Here is a 23057-nt window from a genome sequence, read left to right as displayed (position 1 = left end):
TTAAATTATATATTTTATATATAAATATTTATTTTGTTATATTCAATTTAATTTTGTTTTGATTTCGATTGAACTTTTAAACTTTTAGTTCTATTAATTTAATGACAAATTTAATTTTTAAAATTTTTGTAGACGTAAACTCATTTAAGAAAAGATCCCTTTAAATATTCAATTTTTTCTTATAAATTATATCTAAATTTAGTTTATCCGTCTAAAATTTTTATTTATTCTCTTTTTCTGTGTAAAATTAATTTTTAGCTCGTACAAATATTTTTTTTATGATATTTTTACTTTGAAAGGCCAACGATTAATTCAATAAGAATCGAAACTTCATTTAAGAATTTGTCGGTTAGTTAATATAAGTTGTTATATATACAAAATAAAATTTAACTTTTCAATACTTAGTTTAAATAGACGAATGAACTAATAACACTCGACCAACTCAATTTAATTTGTTCTGACAAATCTATCTTAGCTGCGCATCTACATACGAGGATATTCGGCTATGATTTAGAAAGGTCCGTTGCGCTACTAATCAACATCAACTAATAAAGAGACGCTTTCTATTTACCATGAGAGTTTTGTTTGTTCTTCAACAATTAGATCTATTCAGTTAAGAATGATTATTGTGTTGGAATGACTAAGATTTTCAATTGGAGTACTAACAATTTCAATTGACTAAATTATCCATATTTTTCGTTCAATAACCCTCTTAGAAATTTTTGTATTGGAGTCTTGGTTTCTTAGAATCGAATGAGATTAATAAGGTTTTGAAATTAGAATTCAGATGGCAGTAGTTTCAACGGAATTTAAAACAAACAAAAGGGGTATATTTTTATCAAATGAAAAAAGGATCTTCTCTATCATACAAAATGTAATTGTAATCTTGACTAAAAGCATCATCTGAAATAAATGGTTCAGTCCAAAAACTGGAACCAAACTCATCAAACAAAGTTGTTGCACCCCACGAAGCAAACCTATCTTCTTCCCTATTTGACTCTTCTTCATGACCAGAGGAAAAGCAGAGCCATGCATTATTGTCGTTGTTGTTGTTGTTGTCTTCTTCTTCTTCAGTGTACGAATAGGAAGACTCAGTTGTCACATTGGATAACGAACTTTCCAAGATATGGTGTGAATCATCATCGTTATCATCAACAGTAGTAATAGTAAGGACTTCACTTTTTGGTCTTTCATGTTCTTTGGTATTCTGAGAAGAAGACTTGGACTTGGACTTGGACTTGTTCAAATCATCATCATCATCATCACTTGCTGTGTTGTTCACATTGCAGTTTTGGAACTTCTTCAGGTGGCTATGCCAATAGTTCTTGATCTCGTTGTCTGTTCTTCCAGGTAGATTTTCAGCAATCAGTGACCATCTGAAAAACACAACATTGCACTTCATTCAATTATTGTGCTACTAATAAAAAAAATTGACTAATAATTGCATAGTCAAAAGTTTTGTCTTGTTATATAAATAGAAGAGAAATGATAAATGACTATTAAAATTTGTTAGTTATCAATATTTAAAAATATGAGATAAAATATATTGTTAAATTATTAGACTAAAAGAATTAGACTAAAAAAATTGAGTTGAAGGTTAAATAATGACAAAAAATAATAAATTTTAATAATCTTTTAGTATTTTTTTTAAATTAAATTCATATTTCATCTTAAATAAATGGAGCGATAAGATTATGTAGGACAAGACCATTCGGATGATGGTTGAAATCCAGTGGCATATTCCTTATGCTAAGTGTTTTTTTTTTTATTTTATTTTTTAAAATAATAATTTCATTTAATTCCATTTAAGCTGGTTTTAGTTGAGTCTGTCTACATCAGAACAAAACTTGCTATCAATGTTATCTAGTTTTTAATTCATGACATTTTAGGCGACTTTAATTAAAAGACACCATACAATAATTAAATAAGTGTCAAATCATCACTTGAATAAGTTAAATTAGCAATAATGATGCTAGAGAGATTGCAACAAAAAATTATTTTACTTAATTTAAGATTCATAATTTTATATATGTAATATTTATAATTATATATCTATTATCACTCAATTAATTGAATAATAATTAAAAATACAAAATAAAATAAACAGTAGCTAAAAAAATACAAAATGTTTTGAGTTAATTTTTTATTGTCTTCTAAATATTTTTGTTAAATGAGTCATATTTTATGTGGTGATTTTCTCCATAAAGAAGAAAAAGACAATAACCAGCACATGAATGCAAGAAAATTTAATCAGGATACAAAATTTTAATGAATTAAAATCCATACTTGTTTCCATGTTGTTTATGCAAATCCATGATAAGCTGCTCTTCCTTTTGGGTGTAGTTCCCTCTCTTTAGATTTGGCCGCAAGTAATTCATCCAACGAAGTCTGCAGCTCTTTCCACATCTCAACAAACCTATGTAATTAACAGAGCAAATTAACCCAAATTCGCAGATTTGCAATTCAAATGAATGCATCAAAAGATTTCATAATTAGAAACACTATAATACCTGCAAGCCTTGGGAGTTGACGCCAATTAGGGTGACCATATCTCTCAACATAAGCAGTAAGTTTCTTATCCTCTTCTTCACTCCAGGCACCTTTCTTTATTCCATTCGCATCAAAGTATGGAGCTCTCACCATTTTTCTCAATCCAAAAAGTGAATTGCAGAAATCAAATCAGAGCAACAAAGATAAGAGTACCCTCCAAGTATAAATATAGTGTGTTGGTGATGTTGTTTTGGAATGAAACGCGTATCATGTGTTCTGAGATATCCAATCATCATGACCCAAAAGAAACATGGACCCACTAAAGTTTGTAGGAGTATATTTTACACAAGGAAAATATAAGTAACTAACAAGATTTTTGAACAATATGTAAATCATGTGAATTAATAGAGTTAAAAGAGTAAATTTAATTAGTAACATTAAATTAGAGTGTAGTATATTTTTATTTGATTGATGATTGTTCATGTTGTTCAAAATTTTCATTGTTTCCCTAACACTCCCTTTACACAAATATTCACGAATAAAGACAAATGCCATGTCAATGGCTTAATTGGTGTATGTATGTTGCTCCAATTATTTTTATATGAAATGATATTCTTTTTAGATGACCCTTTTTTATATTTATGAAATGTTCGCTCTTTTGTTGAAAAAAGAAATTGAAAAGTATTTTGGATACATTTTGTTGAGGAATTCCAAATTTATAAAAGGTGAATTTAACTATTTTGGCATTGTAATAAGTGAACTAAGACTTTTATAATGAAAATTTTCTTAATGTATGGTTCTTTTGGAAGTACATACAATAAAGTATTTTGTAATTAGAAATTGACATGGTCCAGCTCCCATTTGGGGTTGTTGCTGTTGGGTCATCGTCGGAATTCTCTATTACCGGAGAGATTTTGGAGAAGAATTAAATAAAAAAAATAAAATCAGAAGACATCACATCTAACTCAAAACTCTTAAGAAAGTAAGTTAATGGATCTCTTATCTTATAAACTCTGCATTCTTCTTTACTTATTTCAATGTGAGACTAATTTCATACACTACTCCTCATACTTACAATATTAACAATTGCATGCTTAAAATTGGAATCATATTCTATCAAATGAGTCAGAATTAAGAAAAGATTCTTTTAGCCACTGAATGATATAAATACTGGGTCACAAGTATTTTTTTAATCTTAATTTTTATATTTTTTAATCTCATATTGATTTGATTATCGGAGTTCTTATAAATACATAATTTTTATCCTATTCTAAAATGACGAGTGACTAATAGTTTTTTATTCAACCTCTCTTTCATCACTGTGAGTAGTTTTTTATTAGAACAGAAATTGAACATAAATTTTGATTAAAAAGAAGGGGTGTTCAACAAAATATAAAAGATGCAAATTTGGAAAGGTGCCCTTGTATCCAAGAAATGTTACCAAGATGGTTTAAGAAGCTTGTAGCTTGAGGTTTGACACGGATGAAGGATTCATAGATCTCTCATCAAATTGTACCAGAGTTTAAATCTCAAGAGTAAAATATAGAATCTTTTATGGTGTATTGACTATTGAGTGCAATGAGTGTGTGCAGTGTAAGACTTAAATAAAAAAACTTGTAGCTTTGAGTATTAGTATCATTTTAAAATAATGTAATATTTTACCGTTAATTTAATTTTCTATGTTTAAGTCACAGAATAATTGTTAATGGTAAGAGTATTATTTGACTCTTTTTATTATTATTGAATTACTTAAATATAAATTATATTATACATATAAGCTTTTGCGCTTAGAAGCATTGTCGCTGTGCAATTACAAATATTTGATCATATTTACCAGACATACATGCATACATACGAAGTTCAACTTTATACACTTCTACACTACTCAGTTATCGACGGCCCTTCCGACACGTTTGGTTGTGGACAGCAAGTTACCGACGGTGAGATCGTTATCGTAAAAATTTGATTAAAAAGTAAAAATTTCCGACAATAAATTTTTAGACGGCTAGACTTTTAATTACCAATGATTTAGCAGTATTAAACATTCGTGTCCATTGGCGCGCATCGAAACTTACTACCGACAAAAATTGACCAGGACATAGTAAAGGTTTTACGGATATTGAGAACTAGGAGTTTGAAAGTATTTTTTTTTTTTAAATTAGAAGCATGAAACAAATAGAAAATTTTTCGGCAGAAGATAAACGAAAAGAATGCTGACAATGGAGGAGGTTAAAGAGACAATTTAGAATTGTGAATTATCTAAAATTTCATGAAGTGATGGGTACAATATAAATTTTATTAAAAAGTGTTGGGATGATATTAATGCAGAGTTCACGTTAACTGTACTAAAATTTTTTCAGTTATCAAGGTTGTCTTCTGATTCGAATACTACATGGGTGGTCCTAGCACCTAAGTTCACTGGAGCCAAAGAGATTAAGGACTTCCGACCGATTAGTATGATAGGTTGCGTGTATAAATTAAAATAATCTCTAAAGTGATGGTTCGAAAGATGAGATCAGTAATACCAGATCTAGTAGGTAAGACTCAGAGTGCATTTGTAAAGAGTCGAAAAATACATAATAGGACACTTATTGCATGCGAAACAATACAATGGCTAAAGATGAGGAAAAAGAAAACGACAATCATTAAATTAGACTTTCAAAAGGCGTATGATCAGGTAAAGTGAAGTTTCGTGGATATTGTGCTACAGAAGATGGGCTTTGGTTGGAGGTGGAGGGAATGGGTGAAGGAGTGTGTTGGTACAACTTCTATGTCGATTTTGATAAATGGCTCACCAACTAAACCTTTTAAGATGGAGAGGGGTTTGAGACAAGGTGATCCACTATCTCTATTTTTATTTGTTCTTGTTGTTGATGTTCTGCATAGGATGGTAGGGGAAGCAGTCAGAAATAGACGTATTTTGCCTGTGCTGATTGGTAAGGATAATATAGAGCTATCACATCTCCAATTTTCAGATGACACTATATTATTCTATCTACCGGAGGATGAGACCATCAGAAACTATGTCAGGTTGCTAAGGTGTTTCGAGGTGATATCAGGATTAAGTATTAACTTTGATAAGTCTAGTTTGATCCCAATCAATTGTGAACAGTTGTGGACCTACAATATGTGCAATTTATTGGGATGTAAGGAGATTAACCTTCTAGTTAGATACATTGGCATCTCTTTATGAGCAAATCCAAGGCGGGTAAACACTTGAAAATCGATAATTGAAAAAGTAGAGGAGAAGCTTAGCTTATGGAAGGCAAAAGTGCTCAATAAAGCGGGTAAGTTAGTCCTTATTAAATCTGCACTGAATAGCTTGCCGGTATACTATTTGAGTTTGTATAAGATGCCGAAAGCAGTGATAGAAAAGTTGATTTCGTTGCAGAGAAATTTCTATGGAGTAAGGAGAAAGGTAGGAATGGTTTGGCATTGGTTAAGTGAGAAGTGGTTCAGACTCATAAAAAGTTGGGCAGCTTGGGGGTGGTGATGCCGTGGTTAGAAAGACAACTCTCCTTTTCAAGTAGTGGTAGCGTTTCTCAAAAGAGGAGTGTCCTTTATAGAAGAAAGTAGTATGCTCTTGTCATAACTTGAAACCTGATGTGATATTATCATTTTAGACATTACCTAGTAGAGGGATTCTATGGAAGGATATTTGTCAGTTGCAGTTCAAAGATCGTAATGTGAGAGATAAGCTGATTGTTGGGTTGTCTATGGAGGTGGACGATGGAAGGAGGACTCGATTCTGAAAAGATGTTTGGCTACAAAGTGGGTCTCTAAAGATGAGTTTTTCGAGATTCTTCTTTATTTTAAACAAAAAAGGATCTGTTATAGAAAATTGTGGGTTTTGAAATGGGTTAGAGTGGATTTGAAACATCCAGTGGAAGCGAGATTTATTCCAATGGAAGTTGGAATTAGTGGATCAATTGCATGAGACCTTAAACCTATAAAGATAGCATGTGATATATAAGATAGAGTCATATGGAAGTTTGACAAGGAAGAAATTTTTTTAACTAACTGTTTTGTGCAGGTGTTGCAGTCAGAAACACTTCCGGAGGACAACATCAGCTATAGTTTCACCAAAACATTATGGAAAGGTTTGGTTCCACCATGATGGAGTTATTTATCTGGTTTGTTTTAATAGGAAGAGTAAATAACAAAGAAAAATTGCATAGACTAGGAATCATTAGCCACGGTGATAACATGTGTGTATTGTGTAAAAAAAATGTTGAACATATCTAACACTTGTTTTTTGATTGTGAGTTTACCTAGCAGGTGTGGTATGAATGACTATTTGACTTTGGAAGGCTGTGGTCTATTCCGAGTTCACTGAAAGAACATTTTTTGAGTTAGACATGAGTGGTTAATAAGAAAGAGGAGCGTAACAAGTGGCTTATATGTTTCTTTGCAATTATTTGGAATGTTTGGTTAGAGAGAAACAGACGGATATTAAATACCAAGGAAGCCGGAGTGGGAGAGGTGTTTCACAAATCTTTGACTAGTTACAGAGAATGGTGTAGTTTGGATCCCTTTTGTTGTTGATAACGATGCTGGAGATAACACTAGGGATTGTTTTCAAGTTTTATGTAGTTGGATATTAGTGTTTGAGACTTTGTTTGAGATTCTGTTGCTCTACTTTATTGTGTTGAGTTCGCTTGTTAAAAAAAAGAGAGTAGAGAAAATAACACCGGCAAGTATATCCTAGTTCAATTCAATCTCAAAGTGCAATAAAGTTATATCCGGTCTTCACCACAACAATAACAAATTTTACTATATCCAATTTAATATTATAATAACCAATGTTAAGACTAAGACAAAGAAAAAGATAAACAAACTAAACTAGTTCAATGCCAAGACAAACAAAGCACTACACTATACTTCATAAACTAGTTTCCAAACCAAACAAACTCTCTACAACAAAACAAACCAAGACTAAAATTGTATTGTGATTTTTTCTTAATTTATGATTTATCACTCATAGATTTTTTTAAATATTTTCTCACAATTTTATATGCCATTTTTTTAATACTAGAAAGACTCAAAACTAAATATAAAATTTAAATCAAGGTAAAGAAAAAAGGCATTTAATTGTGGAATATTTAATTTCTAATTGTCCTTAAGTTTTCTCAAATTTGATTCTTTTTCTTATATCTAAAAATTAAGCTAATGCTAGCTGTTACAGTAGATTAATTTGTATTGAAGATGAGATGCTTTTTCCTTTTTTATGCAGTTATAAATCTTTTTTTTAAAGATAATATTATCTTTTTTTTTTTTTGCAGCAACACACCTCTTTTATAATCACTTCAAATCTTATTTTTAATGAATGATTCTTTCTAAATCTGTTCTAATTACTGTAATGTTCTCAACTATCTATTGTTTGCTGTTCATAATCATCATTATTGTTATATGTTTTCTTTTCTATTTTTGGCAACAACAATCTCTTTAAATTTAACACCAAATAAACATTTATATCAATTTTAAAGTTAAAATTTTATAAACTTTATAACATATAACGTATTAAACCAAATCATTAACTAATCAATCAATATAATTAATTAAATATTTATGATCACAAATACTTATAAGATCATTTTTAGACCCAACACATAGTAATAAGTTAATGTATTTTTTGTGATTATTATTACTAGCTCTCCTTGGATATGTTGGTAAGACATTATTTATTTATTGTCTTAAACTCTTTGTCAGGAGTACAGAGTTTTGTTCATGTTTCTATTGTTCCTATTTAATAATAATCATCTGATGATCTGATCATGATACAATCATCATCACCATCTTGTCCTTTATTTTTGTTAGTTCTTTTTTTTTTTACGTCTATTTTCTTTAATTATGCTCTTACCATAGATTTATGGCACGTTATTTGTTCTAAATTTAAGTTAGTCACCTTTCTAATACTTGTTTTTGCCACAGAGAATACTAAATTTAAGCAATTTTTCTTGTATTTTGAGTTTTAACCGTTCTGTCTGTTTTTTTTGTCTTATTTGTCCTTTGTAGTTAAGTCTGCATTTTATTTTTATAGTACCCTTTTATTTACATATTGTTTTAATTTTTTAGTATGTTATCTTTTAACAAATACTACTTGATTTTGAAAGAAATGTTAAAATCTATTTAAAATATTATAAATTAAATTAATATTTAAGTATATTTTATATTAATTTTATGTTTATTTATTTAAAATTAAATTAATTTTATTATTATGATTAAATTATATTTAGCCTAGATACTTCTCATTGTATATTTTTATTGAAAATAGATTCTCTCAATTTTTTTAATAATTAAAAAAATAAAGTGTGATTTCTCACTATTAATTTTATAAGTAGGACTAAAAAAAATATAAAAAAAAGAAAACAAAAAAAATTAAAAATCACACTTTACTCCCTCAATTTTTTTGAACAAAGAGATTTATTCCCTATTCTTATCTATCAACTCAATGCCAAGTTTATTTTACAATTTTAATAATGAATTCTAGCACAATCATATGATGGTATTTGGTAAACTCCATCCACTTTCACTGATCTAGTATATTTTATTCTCTTAAATTTAGTAAATGCATAAATAGACATTAATTTTAGGGTAAGCATAATATTATTAGGTAAAATTGTGTCATGTCAATTTTGAGTAATTAATAAATAATAAATTAATAAATTAAATTATTATTTAAAAAATTAAAAAATTTAAATTTTATAGTTTGAAAAAGTAAAAATAATTAAAATACAAATTTTAATATTAAAATTAAAAATTTTAACCTAAAATTGGATCAACAAATTAAACTAATTGAACCAGACACATATTAAGTTCAAGAACCAACATATATATATATGCCAACTAGTTAAACTGGTTGAACTAGACTATATATATATATATAATAAAACTTCAGCCTTCTTCTCTTGTTTTATTATGAAACATGATGAGAAGAGAGAATTGGTGAAGGAGGAAATCCTAAACCTCAAATCACCTACAATATCAATTTTCTGTAATTTTTAATTCGAAAATATGATTGATGACTTGTTTGTGACCATACGTTCGTCTTGGAATTCTCTTCGATTCTAACTGAACAAAGAGGTAAAAATTTCTGAAATTTATGTCCATTTCTCCTTCCCCTATAATTCCATAATTTTGATTTTGAATATTGAGAAATTTTGTAATTTTGATGATTTAGGGGTATTCTAGTGCGAGATATAGTCGGGTATTACTCAATTACTCGGTGAGTAACGGTAAAAAACTCATAACTCTTGTGAATTTTTGACATTAGTAAGTCCTAGTAGTGATTTTCAATGAATTGTATGAAATTAGATTGAGTTCATGTAAATTGGAGTCCAATTGGTGGTTTGGAACGAAATTCTAGTGGTTGAACTTGCTAAATTGATAATTGGAGACTTGGGGCTCGTGGAGGAAAAATTTTTGAGGTGTTTCAGGTTTAGAGAGGAATCAGTCAAGTTATAGTTTTAGTTTCTCGTAGTTAATGTAAATGTTACGTGAAAATTTAGACTAGTTGACCGTAAGATAAGTTGAATTATATGAATGGTGCATGTTTAGTGGATATATATAGAAAATAAATGTGGAGTTTGACGTGAATTATAGTTGAAAATTATTGAGTGGTGTTGATAAATTTATATGTTTAGGTGATTGTGGTGTGGTTGGTGTTGAATTGACCTAAATTGGTTGATTGGTTTGAGTAGATGTAATATGTGTATATATAATGTGAAAGGTTGATGATTGTTGTTGGATTTGGCGAGAAATTATGAATGAATTTATTAAATGGATTGGATAATTTTAGATGTTGGTATGTTGTGGAGTGATTGGAAAGCATGGTAACATGATTTAGGGACATTTGGGGTTGATTTGGTTATGAACAAATGGTTTTAAAATGAGAATTTTGAAAAAATTAGAGATTTTATAAGTTTTGGTAAAAAATAATTTTTGACCAATTTCGTTAGGATATAATTTGGTTTTTGGACCCTCAAATTTTGTAAAACTTATCTTGAATGAAAATTGGATCTGTGAAATTTACAATGTTCAAAGAACAGACGAAAAATAAATTTTAACGAAAACATTATGCGCGTTTGAAGTTTGAGTCTAAAAACTGAATTTTTCAGAAAACCAAAAATCCGGTATGTGTGCGTACGCACACTATCATGCGCACGCACATACCAAAATGAATATTGAGGCTCGTGCACACGTACACACACCCTAAGAATTTTGCAAGTTGTGCGTACGCACACCATGATGTGCACGCACACGAAGAAAAGCTCGTTTGGTACGTGCGTACGCACGATGCCTTATTTTACACTAAAATTTTATTTTGTTTTGTTTGACCTTTCCAGCAAACTTGTAATCCTCTGAAACCACTATTTTGTTGAGAATTCACAATTTTTGAGCTATCAACCATTATTCCAGTTTTTTCAATTTGAAAACTCTATTTAGAGTTCGATAGCTAGGTTTTAGGCTACGGAATAGGGGTAAAGGTGTTGATGGAGTTAGTTTTGGTATCAAAAGAGATTTGAGAAGTGAATGATTGATTTGATGAGATATTATAAATAATGAATGAGACAAGATGAGAATGATTATGATATTAGGAAATGATAATGAATGAGTTTGATTAAGATATGATTGATGATGATGATGAGGATCAATTTTAATTATGATTTTTGAATGAATTAAAATGATATTGAGAATGAATTTTTGAATGAGATACTTGGGCAATAGCAGTAGCAGTGGTTCATTCCACTTGCTCTGGGTCAGTAATTGTGATACCTGGACAATAGCAGCAGTAGTGATTTATTTCGCTTGCTCTGGGTTGAGTTCGTAAACACCCGCCTGGGTAGTAGCAGCAGTAATGATTTATTTCGTTTGCTCTGGGTTAAGTGGGTAGTAGCAAGGGGATGTGGCTCAGTCCCACTTGCTCCGTGATGGGGTATTTTTGTCCAAGGTTAGCTACCAGGACATGTCGAATTTAGTTATATAACCAACAAATGATATCATCAGCTATAGGATAGGCATGCATCATATGCATTTGTATGTTTTGTTTGAGTGTGCATTATTTTGGTTTGCCTAATTGCTCACCTATGTTTATTTGTTACCTGATTTAATTGTTGTGTTTGCTTCTTAATTGTGCTTTTCTTGTTTGTATTTGTATGTGTGTGCATATAAGAGATCCCTCATGTAGCGGAGATGTGATGAGGGATGTTCTTTATATGGTGGTTGAGAAGTTTGAAGGAAACAAAAAGGTGCAGAGTAAAATTAGGACTAGAATCCCTAAGATAGAGTACCGAATTTCTGGATTAGCATAATCTCCAAGTTAAAAATTCGAGTGTCGGAGTTCTAAGAATGGCTCTAGCTTTACCGTGACCTTATATATTATCTATGCGGGTACCTTTACCATGTTGAGAACCCCCAATTCTTATTCCATACATATATTATTGTTTTCAGATAGATACAGGATGCGAGGCACCTCACTAAGCATTCTGGAGATTTTTTGAAAGCGAAGAACTCTTGTGGGACTTAGTATTTGTATTTTGTTTATCTATATATATGTGAATAGATTCTCCGCATTGTATATATTGTACTTGTCCCTCATAGAGGTTAACTTGAAGAAACAAGTGTTTTGTCTTATCTTTTAGGATGTTTTTGGGTTGTATATATATGTATGTATACTCTGGTCGACCTTGGTTTTGCAGGTCGAGTCTGGAGCTTGGTATTTGTTTCCTTTGAAGTTCTGTTCTTTATATATATAGTTTATTCAGCCTTTTGACTTCGTTTATCCATATTTACGTTTACCGAACGTGAACGACACGATTTTCTTTTACGCTTTTATTTAACTTCTTCTTCAAGACTCCTAATTACAATTTCTTTCAATTATACATATATATATCTTTTGTTCTTAGAGGTTGTAATGCATCGCCATATTTGATTTACAACTTAAGTATAAAGTTTTGTATAGTAAAGTTTACATGTCACACACATTAGTTTAATTGACTATAGAAAGAATAATTATATATAGAAAAATACTAAAAAATTATCATAATTTATTATTTTTGGTCATTAGTTAGTCATTATTTAAAAATATTGAATAAATACATTATTAAATTAAAAAATTAAACTAAAAAATTAAATTAATAATTAAATAATAATAAAAAATAATAAATTTTAACAACCTTCTAATATTTTTTTATATATATTTTGAACAATCAAAATATATTGCTTGAGAACCTCTAAAGATTATTCAAACGTCATTTCCCAAAACAAATTTAAATATTAATATTCACATCACTCAGTCACATTTTTTCTATAGGTGCGCACTGCGTGCGTGACACATTTTCCTTTCCATCGATAAATATATGTACGATATGAATTTAATATTCACCCAAAGAAACAAGTTTGGGTCCAAAAAAAGAAAGAAAGAGAAAAGAAATTAAAAAGCTTTTTCTACACATTACAGATGGCTTGATTGTTAGCGCAAAACAAAAAGGTGTGGTAACACCGTAACAGTTTTATGGGGCCTATTTGGTTATTTCGTTTTCTACTTTTCTTGCAGCATGATTCTTCGAAAGTGCATAGCAGTAGGAGGTATTCATTGTAATAATGCAAGCAAAAAGACTTGGAATTAATTGCAAGAAAGAACAACATTAACATTATCAAGTCGTGCTAAATTAAAATTAGAATTAGAGATGAGAATGGTAGCAATTTTAAACCCACACCATGATAGAGAAATGGTCATGATAATAAAGTTCTACCCAAAATAAAAAAATTTAAAATCGATAATGTATTCCTGTGTACATCAAAACATATTATCAGTAGTTAATTGACTAACATAATTCAGATTAATTTTAGAATGAATTTTTTATATAAATTATTATCCGTAAAGTTGCTGCTAATGACATCGGAATTCACTTTAGCTGATTACGTCACTGGAATGATGTCAGCACTATTTAACGAATGTGATGAAAGGTTGGTCGCTCTCTTATTTTAATGACAACAGGCAACAGCCACGATCCACGAGGTTTTTTTATTAATACGTTTTTATGGTAAAAAATGTTGAATTGTAAAATATTCAGTTATTCACATGGTTTTTTTGTTGTCTTATTAAAAAGTAGAAAATATGTAGAGTAAATACTTTTTTTGTGTGTGTGTGTAACACCATTTATTCAAAGAACAAAGTGTTTTTTAACTAAAATAGCTGGTTTAAATCGTCTTTGTTATTGGTTTAAGCGGCACTCGACACATTAGTGGGTCGTTGTTTACAAAGGATCACTTAAACTAGTTAGATGGACGGTTCAAAAATGTTTGAAATATAGAAAAACGTTTTGTCTTTTGGACAAATAATTAGAAATCAAAATGACATTTACTAGAAAATATATGATAAAAAAATTATATTTTACAATATCAATTAAAAACAGAGATCGAAAATATTTATTTTGTTTTGAATCATTTATTTTGCTTTCTATTATTAATTTTAAAATATTATTTTTTAAAAGTTCATCATTCTTGCACAATGCCTGCTCTTCATATTTTGAGTAAAAATATTATAATAAATTTGTATTTAAAATAAAAATCCAACTCCAAAAATTGGTATTTTATAATTTAGTTAAGCGAAAAAAATTGTAATTTCTTTAATATTAATATATTTAATAATTGAAATTATTGAAATACACAAAATAATTGGAATAAGTACTGTTTTGGTCCCTAAAATTTTGGGTCAAAATTAAATTTCTCTCCAACATTATTTTGGATTTAAAATCGTCTCTAATGTTTCATTTGATATTAAAATCATCATTTTTAATAAAATTTTTAATTTTATTACTAAATTATCCTTAATAAAAAAATTATAAAATAAAAAAAAGAGAAAGAACGCGAGGGAAGAGAAAGGAAGAGGGGAAGGGGGAAAGGGAAGGAGAGGGGAAGATGATGGGAAAGAAGAAGAGGGGGATGGTGCTAGCGAAGTTTGGAGCTGCCGTCGCCGTCGGAAATCAGAACCAAAGGGAGAGAGAGCTCGTGAGGGAGTGAGGAGGCGCAAGCCAGGGAGAGAGCTTGTCGTCGCACTCCGTCACTGCCACCGCTGCTATCGACCTTGCCGCCACTTTGCGTCCTCGTCGCTGCTTCTCACCGATTCTGCTTCTGCTTCTACTTTTGCTTCGGCTTTTGCTTCTGCTTCTGCTTCTGATTCTATTTCTGCGCCTGTGTCTGCTTCTGCTTCTGCTTCTGATCTTTTATTTGTTATTTTTTATTTCATTATTGTTGTGTGTTGATTTTATTGTTGAATTTGATGTTTGTTTCTGAATTTGAATAATGCGTTATTGTTGGTGTTCTTTAATTTGATTATTGCTATTTAGTGGGAGTAAGGGAGGTGGTGGTGGTGGTGGCAAAGGTGATGGTGGAGGAGGGTATTTTTGTCCATAAAAAGTCAGAAGAACAATTATAACACCAAATAAAACGTTGGAGACGATTTTAAATCCAAAATAATGTTGGGACGAATTTGATTTTGATCCTAAATTTTAGAGACCAAAACAATAATTATCCCAAAATAATTTTATTTTAATATATTTTTTATAATTTTAACATATATTTTTAAAATTCTTTTTAATTAAACTCTTTTTTATTTATAATAATTTAATTTAATGTTTTTTAGAACTGCATTTAACTGGCTCGTTTGAAAATTGATCACTAGATTAATTCGGTTTAGAGTAAAAACTCAATTATCAGCAGATTGGTTAAAAATAAAAAAAATAAAAAATCAATAAATTAGTTAAACTAATTTGATTTTTAACAATTAATTAATTTAAAATAATAAATTATAAAAATATTTTTTAAAATATATTTTATATATAATATATTATTTTATTATATTTAATTTAATTTAATTTAATTTTAATTAAATATTTAAAATTTTATACTTTTAATTTTATTGATTTGATAATTATTTTAATTTTTAAAATTTTAATAAAAATATTATTTATACATTAAAATTAATTATTAAATATTTATATATAAATATATATAATTTAATTTATTTTTAATATATATTTATATTAATAATTAATTTTAATATTAACTGATTTTAGTATATATTTACGGAATTTTGATTACGGACATTGAGAGTTAGTGAATTACGTTTACGTCATAGGCAAGGATGTCAGCACTTGAGGTATGACATTTTCATCAATCATCAATAGACATGTTACATCTATCGATGTATATCTTTTGTAAACGAAAGTTGTAGGTAACTAGATATGTAGGCGATGATAAAATAAAAAATATATAAGACGGCTTTGTAAAGTCTTTTGTCTTCTTTTTGTCTTTTGTCCTTTGTTTATGTGTAAACTGGAATTTATTCTGCCAAAAGAAAATTGGAATTTACGACAGTTTAAGTCTCTAACACAACTTGTTTAATTTTCATAAATCATTATTGGGGTATTAGCATAACACTTCCTTTTACAAGTAAACTTTAACTTGTTCCATTCTTAATTTCTTGATAGTGAAACAATTCTTAACTACTAAACATAATAAAAAAATTATATTGTTAAATAGGTAAATAATTGTATTTAGTTTTGATGTATTGATAATATAAAATATTTTACATAGTCGTTTAATTATATTTTCTGTTCTTTTAGATAATCATTCATGCGATCAAAGTAAAATGTAGTTGTCTTTGTTAATATAACGTCACATAATTAGTACATGTGTAAAATAATTACTTTATATTAATATTAACCGTGTATTAAAATTAAATTCTAATTTTATAATTAATTATTTATTTTAACGACTTTTATTATAAAATAAAATACTTTCTTTGTCCTTATAAACTTTGAAATTATTTATTTATTTATCTATTTTTAAGTTAATATTAGTTTAGATCATTGGTATCATCTTTTACAGTTAAGTGAAGAGGTAAAATATATAGAAATTCAAGTCATAGTAATCGCATGTGTATTTAACATGATTCTGATACAATTCTAGCTCATTCTTAAACGTTCCTTGCTAAGAATGGAGTGCTACACACCTTGTACATTCGTTAAATTTAAACTCTTCATTTGTTATATTTTATTTGAATGGTCTGGATTTAAAAAGGTAACCTGTTAACCAGGTTAATCATTTTTTACAAGTTTTAGAATTTTTTTATAAGTCTTAGATATTGGGTTGAAGTTCAAAATAAAAAAAATAGTATATAAATATTAAAAACAACATGTCTGTAAAAAAAATTATTGGACTTTAGAATTAAAATAAATAATACATAAAAAATAAGTTAAAAATTCATGTACTAAATCTAGAAAAAAATTTAAATAATATTAAAATTTAAATAAATTTTGTTTTGTGTGAAATAAAATTATAATATTGAATATAAACACAATGATAAAAAATTGTGTTATATATATATTTTATGTATATAATATTAAAATTTAAATAAATTTTGTTTTATGTGAAATAAAATTATAATATTAAATATAAACACAATGATAAAAATTTTTGTATTATATATATAATTTTATTTTGTGAGAAACAAAATTAAAACATTAAATATGAATAAAATAATAAAAGATTTTGTATTATATTAATTTAATTAAAAAAATCATATATATAACATAAAAAGCAAACAAACATATAATAATTTTATTTTGTGCAAAGCAAAAATTCATATAATTTTTTATTAACAATTTTTTTATTGAAATATGTCATTTTACTATATTTATAATATATTATTTGGGATAATTATATTATTTAGTTAATATATATTATTTAAAAAAATATTTAAAATTTATTATTTTGTATTAAGAATATTATTAAAAATATATTGTTAGTTTTTCTTAAAATAATATTTTTTTTTTCTTTAGTTCAAATACTATGACAATAAATTTTTTTTACGTAACCGTCTAATCAATAAATATTATATTTATTTATTTTTATATAGTATGTAAAATAAATAATTAATGTTTAAAAAAATTAATAAAAAAAAGAAGTATTCTTTTTTTACCAACTTTTAGATGAATATAGAGACTATGTCATTTGAATTATAACTCGTTGACAAAGAAAGAAATACTCTTAATTATATTTAAATAGAATAATTATTTATTAGGCTCATTCTTATACAAATAAAAAAATTTCTTAGTTTTATATCTGTAATATTTTATACCAATTAACTTCAAAATTTAATTATTTTTGAATAAATTAATAAAAAATAATACAAATAATTGTTTAAATAAAATTATATTTTAATTTTTTATTCTATTAAGTACAAGTTGAGGATAATTTGAAATAAAAGATAATGGACTTGTTATAACTGTCATGTATTTTGTACTTTGACTGCGTCATCATTTGAGAATCATGGCGCCTTCATGGAGACCGGTTCTTCTACAGAATCAGTTTGGAGTTAGCCAACTAGCAGCAGCGACAGACAGCGTCTTCCTTTTCTATGGCAACAATTTTTTCGGCTTTGAAGGTCCATTTATAGTAGAAGTGGAATGGAGTGGGTTCAAGAGTGTCAAAATCTGTGGCTAGACAGAACAATAGTAAAAACACCTGCTAGTAAACAAAACAGTGAAAATGCTTGAAGACATCACATCAACAATAACAGAGTAACGGAGGAATTGGATTAAATTTTTTTGGGTATTTTTTTGGTGTAAAGATAGTCCTCTATTAAACGAGCGAATTAGTTTTTTTTGTTAGTGTCGGTTTGGTTGTTCACCCCATAACAAAAAAAATAATAACAATAATAAATAAATTTAATTTACCTAATTACTTTTGATAGTAAGTTAATTTTACCTGAAGTGCACTAGCTTTCGCCTACAATTCTATTCTCCTAGCAGTTATTAATTAGGCTAACTGATTAGCAAAATTTCTTGAATATAATTTAGCAAATGAAACGGTTGTAACACTATTGCTGGTCAGAAAACAAGTTGCTTGCTAAGTCAGATAAGAATAAGATCAATTGTTTAAGGTCAAAATCTATGATGTTATGTTCCCATTTAATTAGTGCGCGATGACATCAATTAATAATAATGGATAGTATCGGAGGAAGACTCGTGAGATGCACGTGGTTCAATTTCTAATTCAACGGTGCTTATTCCTTCCACTTTCCCTTAGTCTATCTGATCGAAGTAACTACTTTTACAAGGTTAGAACATTAATACAATAGGGATTCAGTTCAGATATCTTAGGAACCAAGGTGTATAAGTAATTTTAGTAGTTGGATCTCAATTATTTATATATATATATTATAATTAAGATTAAATAATTAAAAATATCAAAACACATTAATAAAATTTTGCATTATTATATTATTTGTTCATTAATTATTAGACTCTAAGGTCTAAATAACACAACCACAGCAATATGTAAAAACCCACTACCAAAAATTATATCATTTCTTAAAGTTTGATTAAAATTGTGGACAACTGATACATTATGTGGAACAATCAAGTGCATACTCTTATTTAAATAGTGCATAATGACAAATGTTGCAGTAAAAACATCATTATTAATTAATAAAAATGAGTTATTAGTCTTTTAATTAAGGTGTCAAAAATTTCTTTATTTATCAAATTTTTAGAGTGTTTGATAAACTGTTAAATAAAGAGTATTTTCAATTTTTCATACAATTTATAGAAATATAGAATTTTCACCGTTAGTTCATTAAATCGAACTTCACGTAGAAATGTCAACTAGCTCTGAGGATTCGAAGTACTCCAAACTTCAAATACTTTACTTTGAGTACTTAATCAACCACGCAGTATTCCTAGCATCTATATTAAAACATGCTCCACCTTAAAGACGTTTGCTCTAATAAAGATTTGATCTAATCCTAACTCTAAGTATTTTTTTATGAACAGTTAATAATTAATATACCTCACGGTATTACTTTCCACTATAGTAGTGTAACAAAAGTCTCACTAATGACAGAATCACACTCTAAGTTACTTAACAAATGAGAAAAATTACACAACTCTTCTTTCACAATATGATAAGACAAGAATCTAAATATGTAAGCATTTTAGATAGTGTATGGCTATAAGTGAAGCTCTATAAGTAATCTCAAAGATATCCCTCAAATTTTGATAAAAATTATTTTGAAAACATATAAATTTTGATCAATATAGTAGCGTATAGATTTAGAAGAAGTGATAAAATGAAATACAACTCAAAGACTTCTATTTATATACTTTTTATTTTGTCCAGTCCAACAAGGGCCATAAGTCCACTTATGGACCATTGACCCGCCGAGTATTCGACCCGCATTTAGAAATGACCCGCGTGCCACTTGATTCTACTGAGAAGACCTGGACAGCTAGCAGAAACTTCCAGGTAGACAAGTCTAAAGAGAAATGGCCCACCCGAACACAGAGTATAAATGGAGAGAGACCTACCCCTCCCTAGAAATACGTTACCTTTTATCCTAATTAGCCGTCTCATTGTAAGGACTCTGACTTTAGCATTGAAATGTCCTTGTAGGTAGCCCCACCCGCTAATCCACTGACAACTCAAGTAACCTTTCTTCTCGAGGAACTCGCGTTCAGGTTCTGACCCCACTTATACAACCAGTTGTTCTAGACCCGACACCATCCAAACCACCATTTACTCTAGCAAACGAACACTTTCCAACCGAACACTTCCAAACTCACATATTCGTTGGGAGTAGACAGAAGAAGTCTCGTGATAAAAAACACACACTCTTGGTATGGTCTTTATATTTTAGAAGCATAGAAGATCGATCTTCATAGTTCGAAATGTGAAATTTTTGCCTAAAATACACGTAGGAATTGATCCTCTGAAATAAATAGGGATCTATTTTCTATGTTCAAAATTTTTAAAATCAGTATTTTTAAACTATTGAATCTTGGATGTGATTTGGTTGGATCCTATACTTTCTATACTTCTTTGAAAATTAAATTTAAAACGTTATGGAATGTCCCACACCAACCATAATCCACTAAATTTGAAAATTATGGATAAAAATCATTTTAACTTTAATAAAACCTGATTTTTAACTTGAGAAATAAAATTAATTTACATTTGACAAGAAAAATTAAAGTTCTTTCTTAGACTTCTTCTTGTCATATTCTCTTCATTACATGCATGAATGATTTCTTGATGATTTTAATTTGTCCTTGATTTTGATGCGTAAATTCTCATATACAAATTTGCTTTTACTTGTTATAAAGTGATACAATTTTTTTACATCGAATCTTTACCAAAATTTAATATCTATCAAAATCAATTATACCGTAGAATATAAATCATGCAATGAAATTACCTTGTCCATCACAAGAACATTGGTTTGCCTTCAAGAAAGTGACGTGCTTTCGTAGGTATCGGTCATCTCAATCTTTAATTCCATAAGACTAGTGATTTGTGTTCATTACTTTTGCAGACTCAAATTGGACTTCAGACCTTGACAACAGAAAATCAAACTTTGGTTGTTGCATCTATTTTGGGTCTAATCTTAGTTCGTGGAAATACAGTAAGCAAATCTCTATGAGCTGCAAATCTACTAGAGCAGAATTGAGGAGCTTACATGGATCTAAACTCTTCTTTGTGAAATGCATTAGCCATGTATAGAGGCTCTTACAGTGTTTTATAATAACATGTCTATTATTGTACTCCTTGCTTAACCTACTTTTTTATGATCGAACAAAGCATTTCAAGTTAAACATATACTTTTTTTTTTGTGATAGAGCCATTAAAGGTCTTGTGCTCCAGGAACATATATCTTTATATTTGTATCGTTAATTAAAGTAGTCTAATTTAGTTTATATTATTATATTGTGTTATAAATTAGTCTCACATTATTCAAGTTATAAAAATTTTTTCTCCCCTATTAGTATAAATATGCATATGTAACTCTTTTGTTTAAGAAGTTAAATTCATTGAGTTATATATTAAATAAGTTGTGTATTTATTTTTCTCTAACTTTTTTGAGAATAAGAGGTACATCCTTAACTTAGCTAATTAAGGTGAGTTCTTGACTATTTTCACCATAATGGGATTATTAACCTCGCCAAAATTAGTGACTCAAACGACGTACCGACGTCGGTTTGGTATCAGAGTCATCGCTCCAGTAAAATTTTATTTCATTCGTGGGTACGGGCCTTAAGTGCGGTGCTCTTGCTATTAGTATGAGTCGTCGTCATCAGTACGGATTGTTTGTTGTGAAGTTCCGGGTAATATCATTCTTTTCTCTTCTTTTAGTGTCCTTTCTGTTGGTGATTATCTTAATTCATTCCCATCATTATCATCATTGGTACATTTCCATCATCATTGTGCATCATCATCGTCATAACATCGATACCCAAGCATCAGCCTCATTGCATAATAATAAAAGATGGCTCCAAAGTATAGAACTACTCAAGAGATTGAAATGGAGGAACTACACCGTCAAATCAAGAAGTTGCACGAGCAACTTGTAAAATATTAAGCCGCTGAAAATAATCATGGTAAGCAGACTGAAGATAGTTCTTCTAGCAAAGAGGATAATGCAAATCCATTTCATTATTCTTCTTCATTTGAATATTTGTCCACACGAATAGCACGACACAACAACACAAGAGCTAAAGACTTAGGAATCAAAATTGATATTCCTGAGTTTGAAAGGAGACTCCAATTATATTATTTTATCGATTGACTTTGCACAGTGGAAAGAGTGTTTGAGTAAAAAGACATTTCGGATGACAAGTGCGTGAAGCTTGTAGCAATCAAGTTAAATAAGCACACACTAGTATAGTGGGAGAATCTCAAGCATTAGCGAGAAAGAGAAGGACAGAGCAAAATTAAGACATGGGATAAAATGCGCTGTGAACTAAGAAAAAGTTCCTTCCAGAGCACTACAGGCAAGAAGTCTTCATCAAATTTCACAATTTGAAACAAAAATCATTGATTGTAGAGAAATACACCATTTATATTGAAGAGCTTCAAATGAAGTGTAATATCCAATAACCTGAAGAACAGACTGTTGCTCGCTACCTCGGAGGGCTTAATGAAGACATTTAAAACATTATTCAACTAGAATCATTCTTGATGTTGGATGATGTTACAAGACTAGCGTTGAAGGTTGAAAAGCAAATAACACAGAAGAAGAACAATCAATTCTCAAAAGAAAAGGGGGTGGTTAACTTTCCAAAGCAAAAATAGACTCCCCAACAATCCTCTAAGGTGAGTTCTTTAAAAAATTCACCAATCAATAAGGAGCACAACTCTTCTCGTTCTATTGAATCCAACATAAGGTGTTTCAAGTGTCAAGGATTTGGGTATATTGCTGTTGATTGTTCAAATCGAAGAGTTATTACTCTAATTGAAGAAGAAAACCACGAAGAGCTGAGTGAAGAGTTTGAGAAGGAGAATGATATTGGGTATGATGCTGAAGAAGAGGTTCCAGCGGATCGCGGGAAAATTTTGGTGGTTCGTTGTATTTTGAACACTGCCATACTAAATGAAGATGAAGGTTGGCTCCGTCATAACATTTTCCACACAAGGTGCACTGTTTAAGGAAATGTGTGTAAGGTCTTCATTAATTCTGGAAGTTGTGAGAATGTTGTTGCGACCTATATGATGGAGAAACTGAA

The 23057-nt window shown here is 29.1% G+C and overlaps 1 protein-coding gene across 1 annotated transcript; it reads right to left on the bottom strand.

The window, feature by feature from the left end:
• Positions 1 to 808: 808 nt before the first annotated feature.
• On the bottom strand, positions 809 to 2742 carry LOC112769754 (uncharacterized). The gene is made up of 3 exons (XM_025814229.2): positions 2511 to 2742; positions 2287 to 2416; positions 809 to 1376 (listed from the first exon to the last, which is right to left on the bottom strand). Exons 1-3 carry the CDS (start codon positions 2641 to 2643, stop codon positions 839 to 841), a joined length of 801 nt encoding a protein of 266 aa, XP_025670014.1. The 5' UTR covers positions 2644 to 2742; the 3' UTR covers positions 809 to 838.
• Between the last annotated feature and the right edge of the window lie 20315 nt (positions 2743 to 23057).

The sequence above is a fragment of the Arachis hypogaea genome, chromosome 3 (assembly GCF_003086295.3).
Source record: "Arachis hypogaea cultivar Tifrunner chromosome 3, arahy.Tifrunner.gnm2.J5K5, whole genome shotgun sequence".
Taxonomy (NCBI): domain Eukaryota; kingdom Viridiplantae; phylum Streptophyta; class Magnoliopsida; order Fabales; family Fabaceae; genus Arachis; species Arachis hypogaea.
Note: the sequence above shows the minus strand (reverse complement) of the source record. Positions and strands in the feature narration are given on the sequence as shown.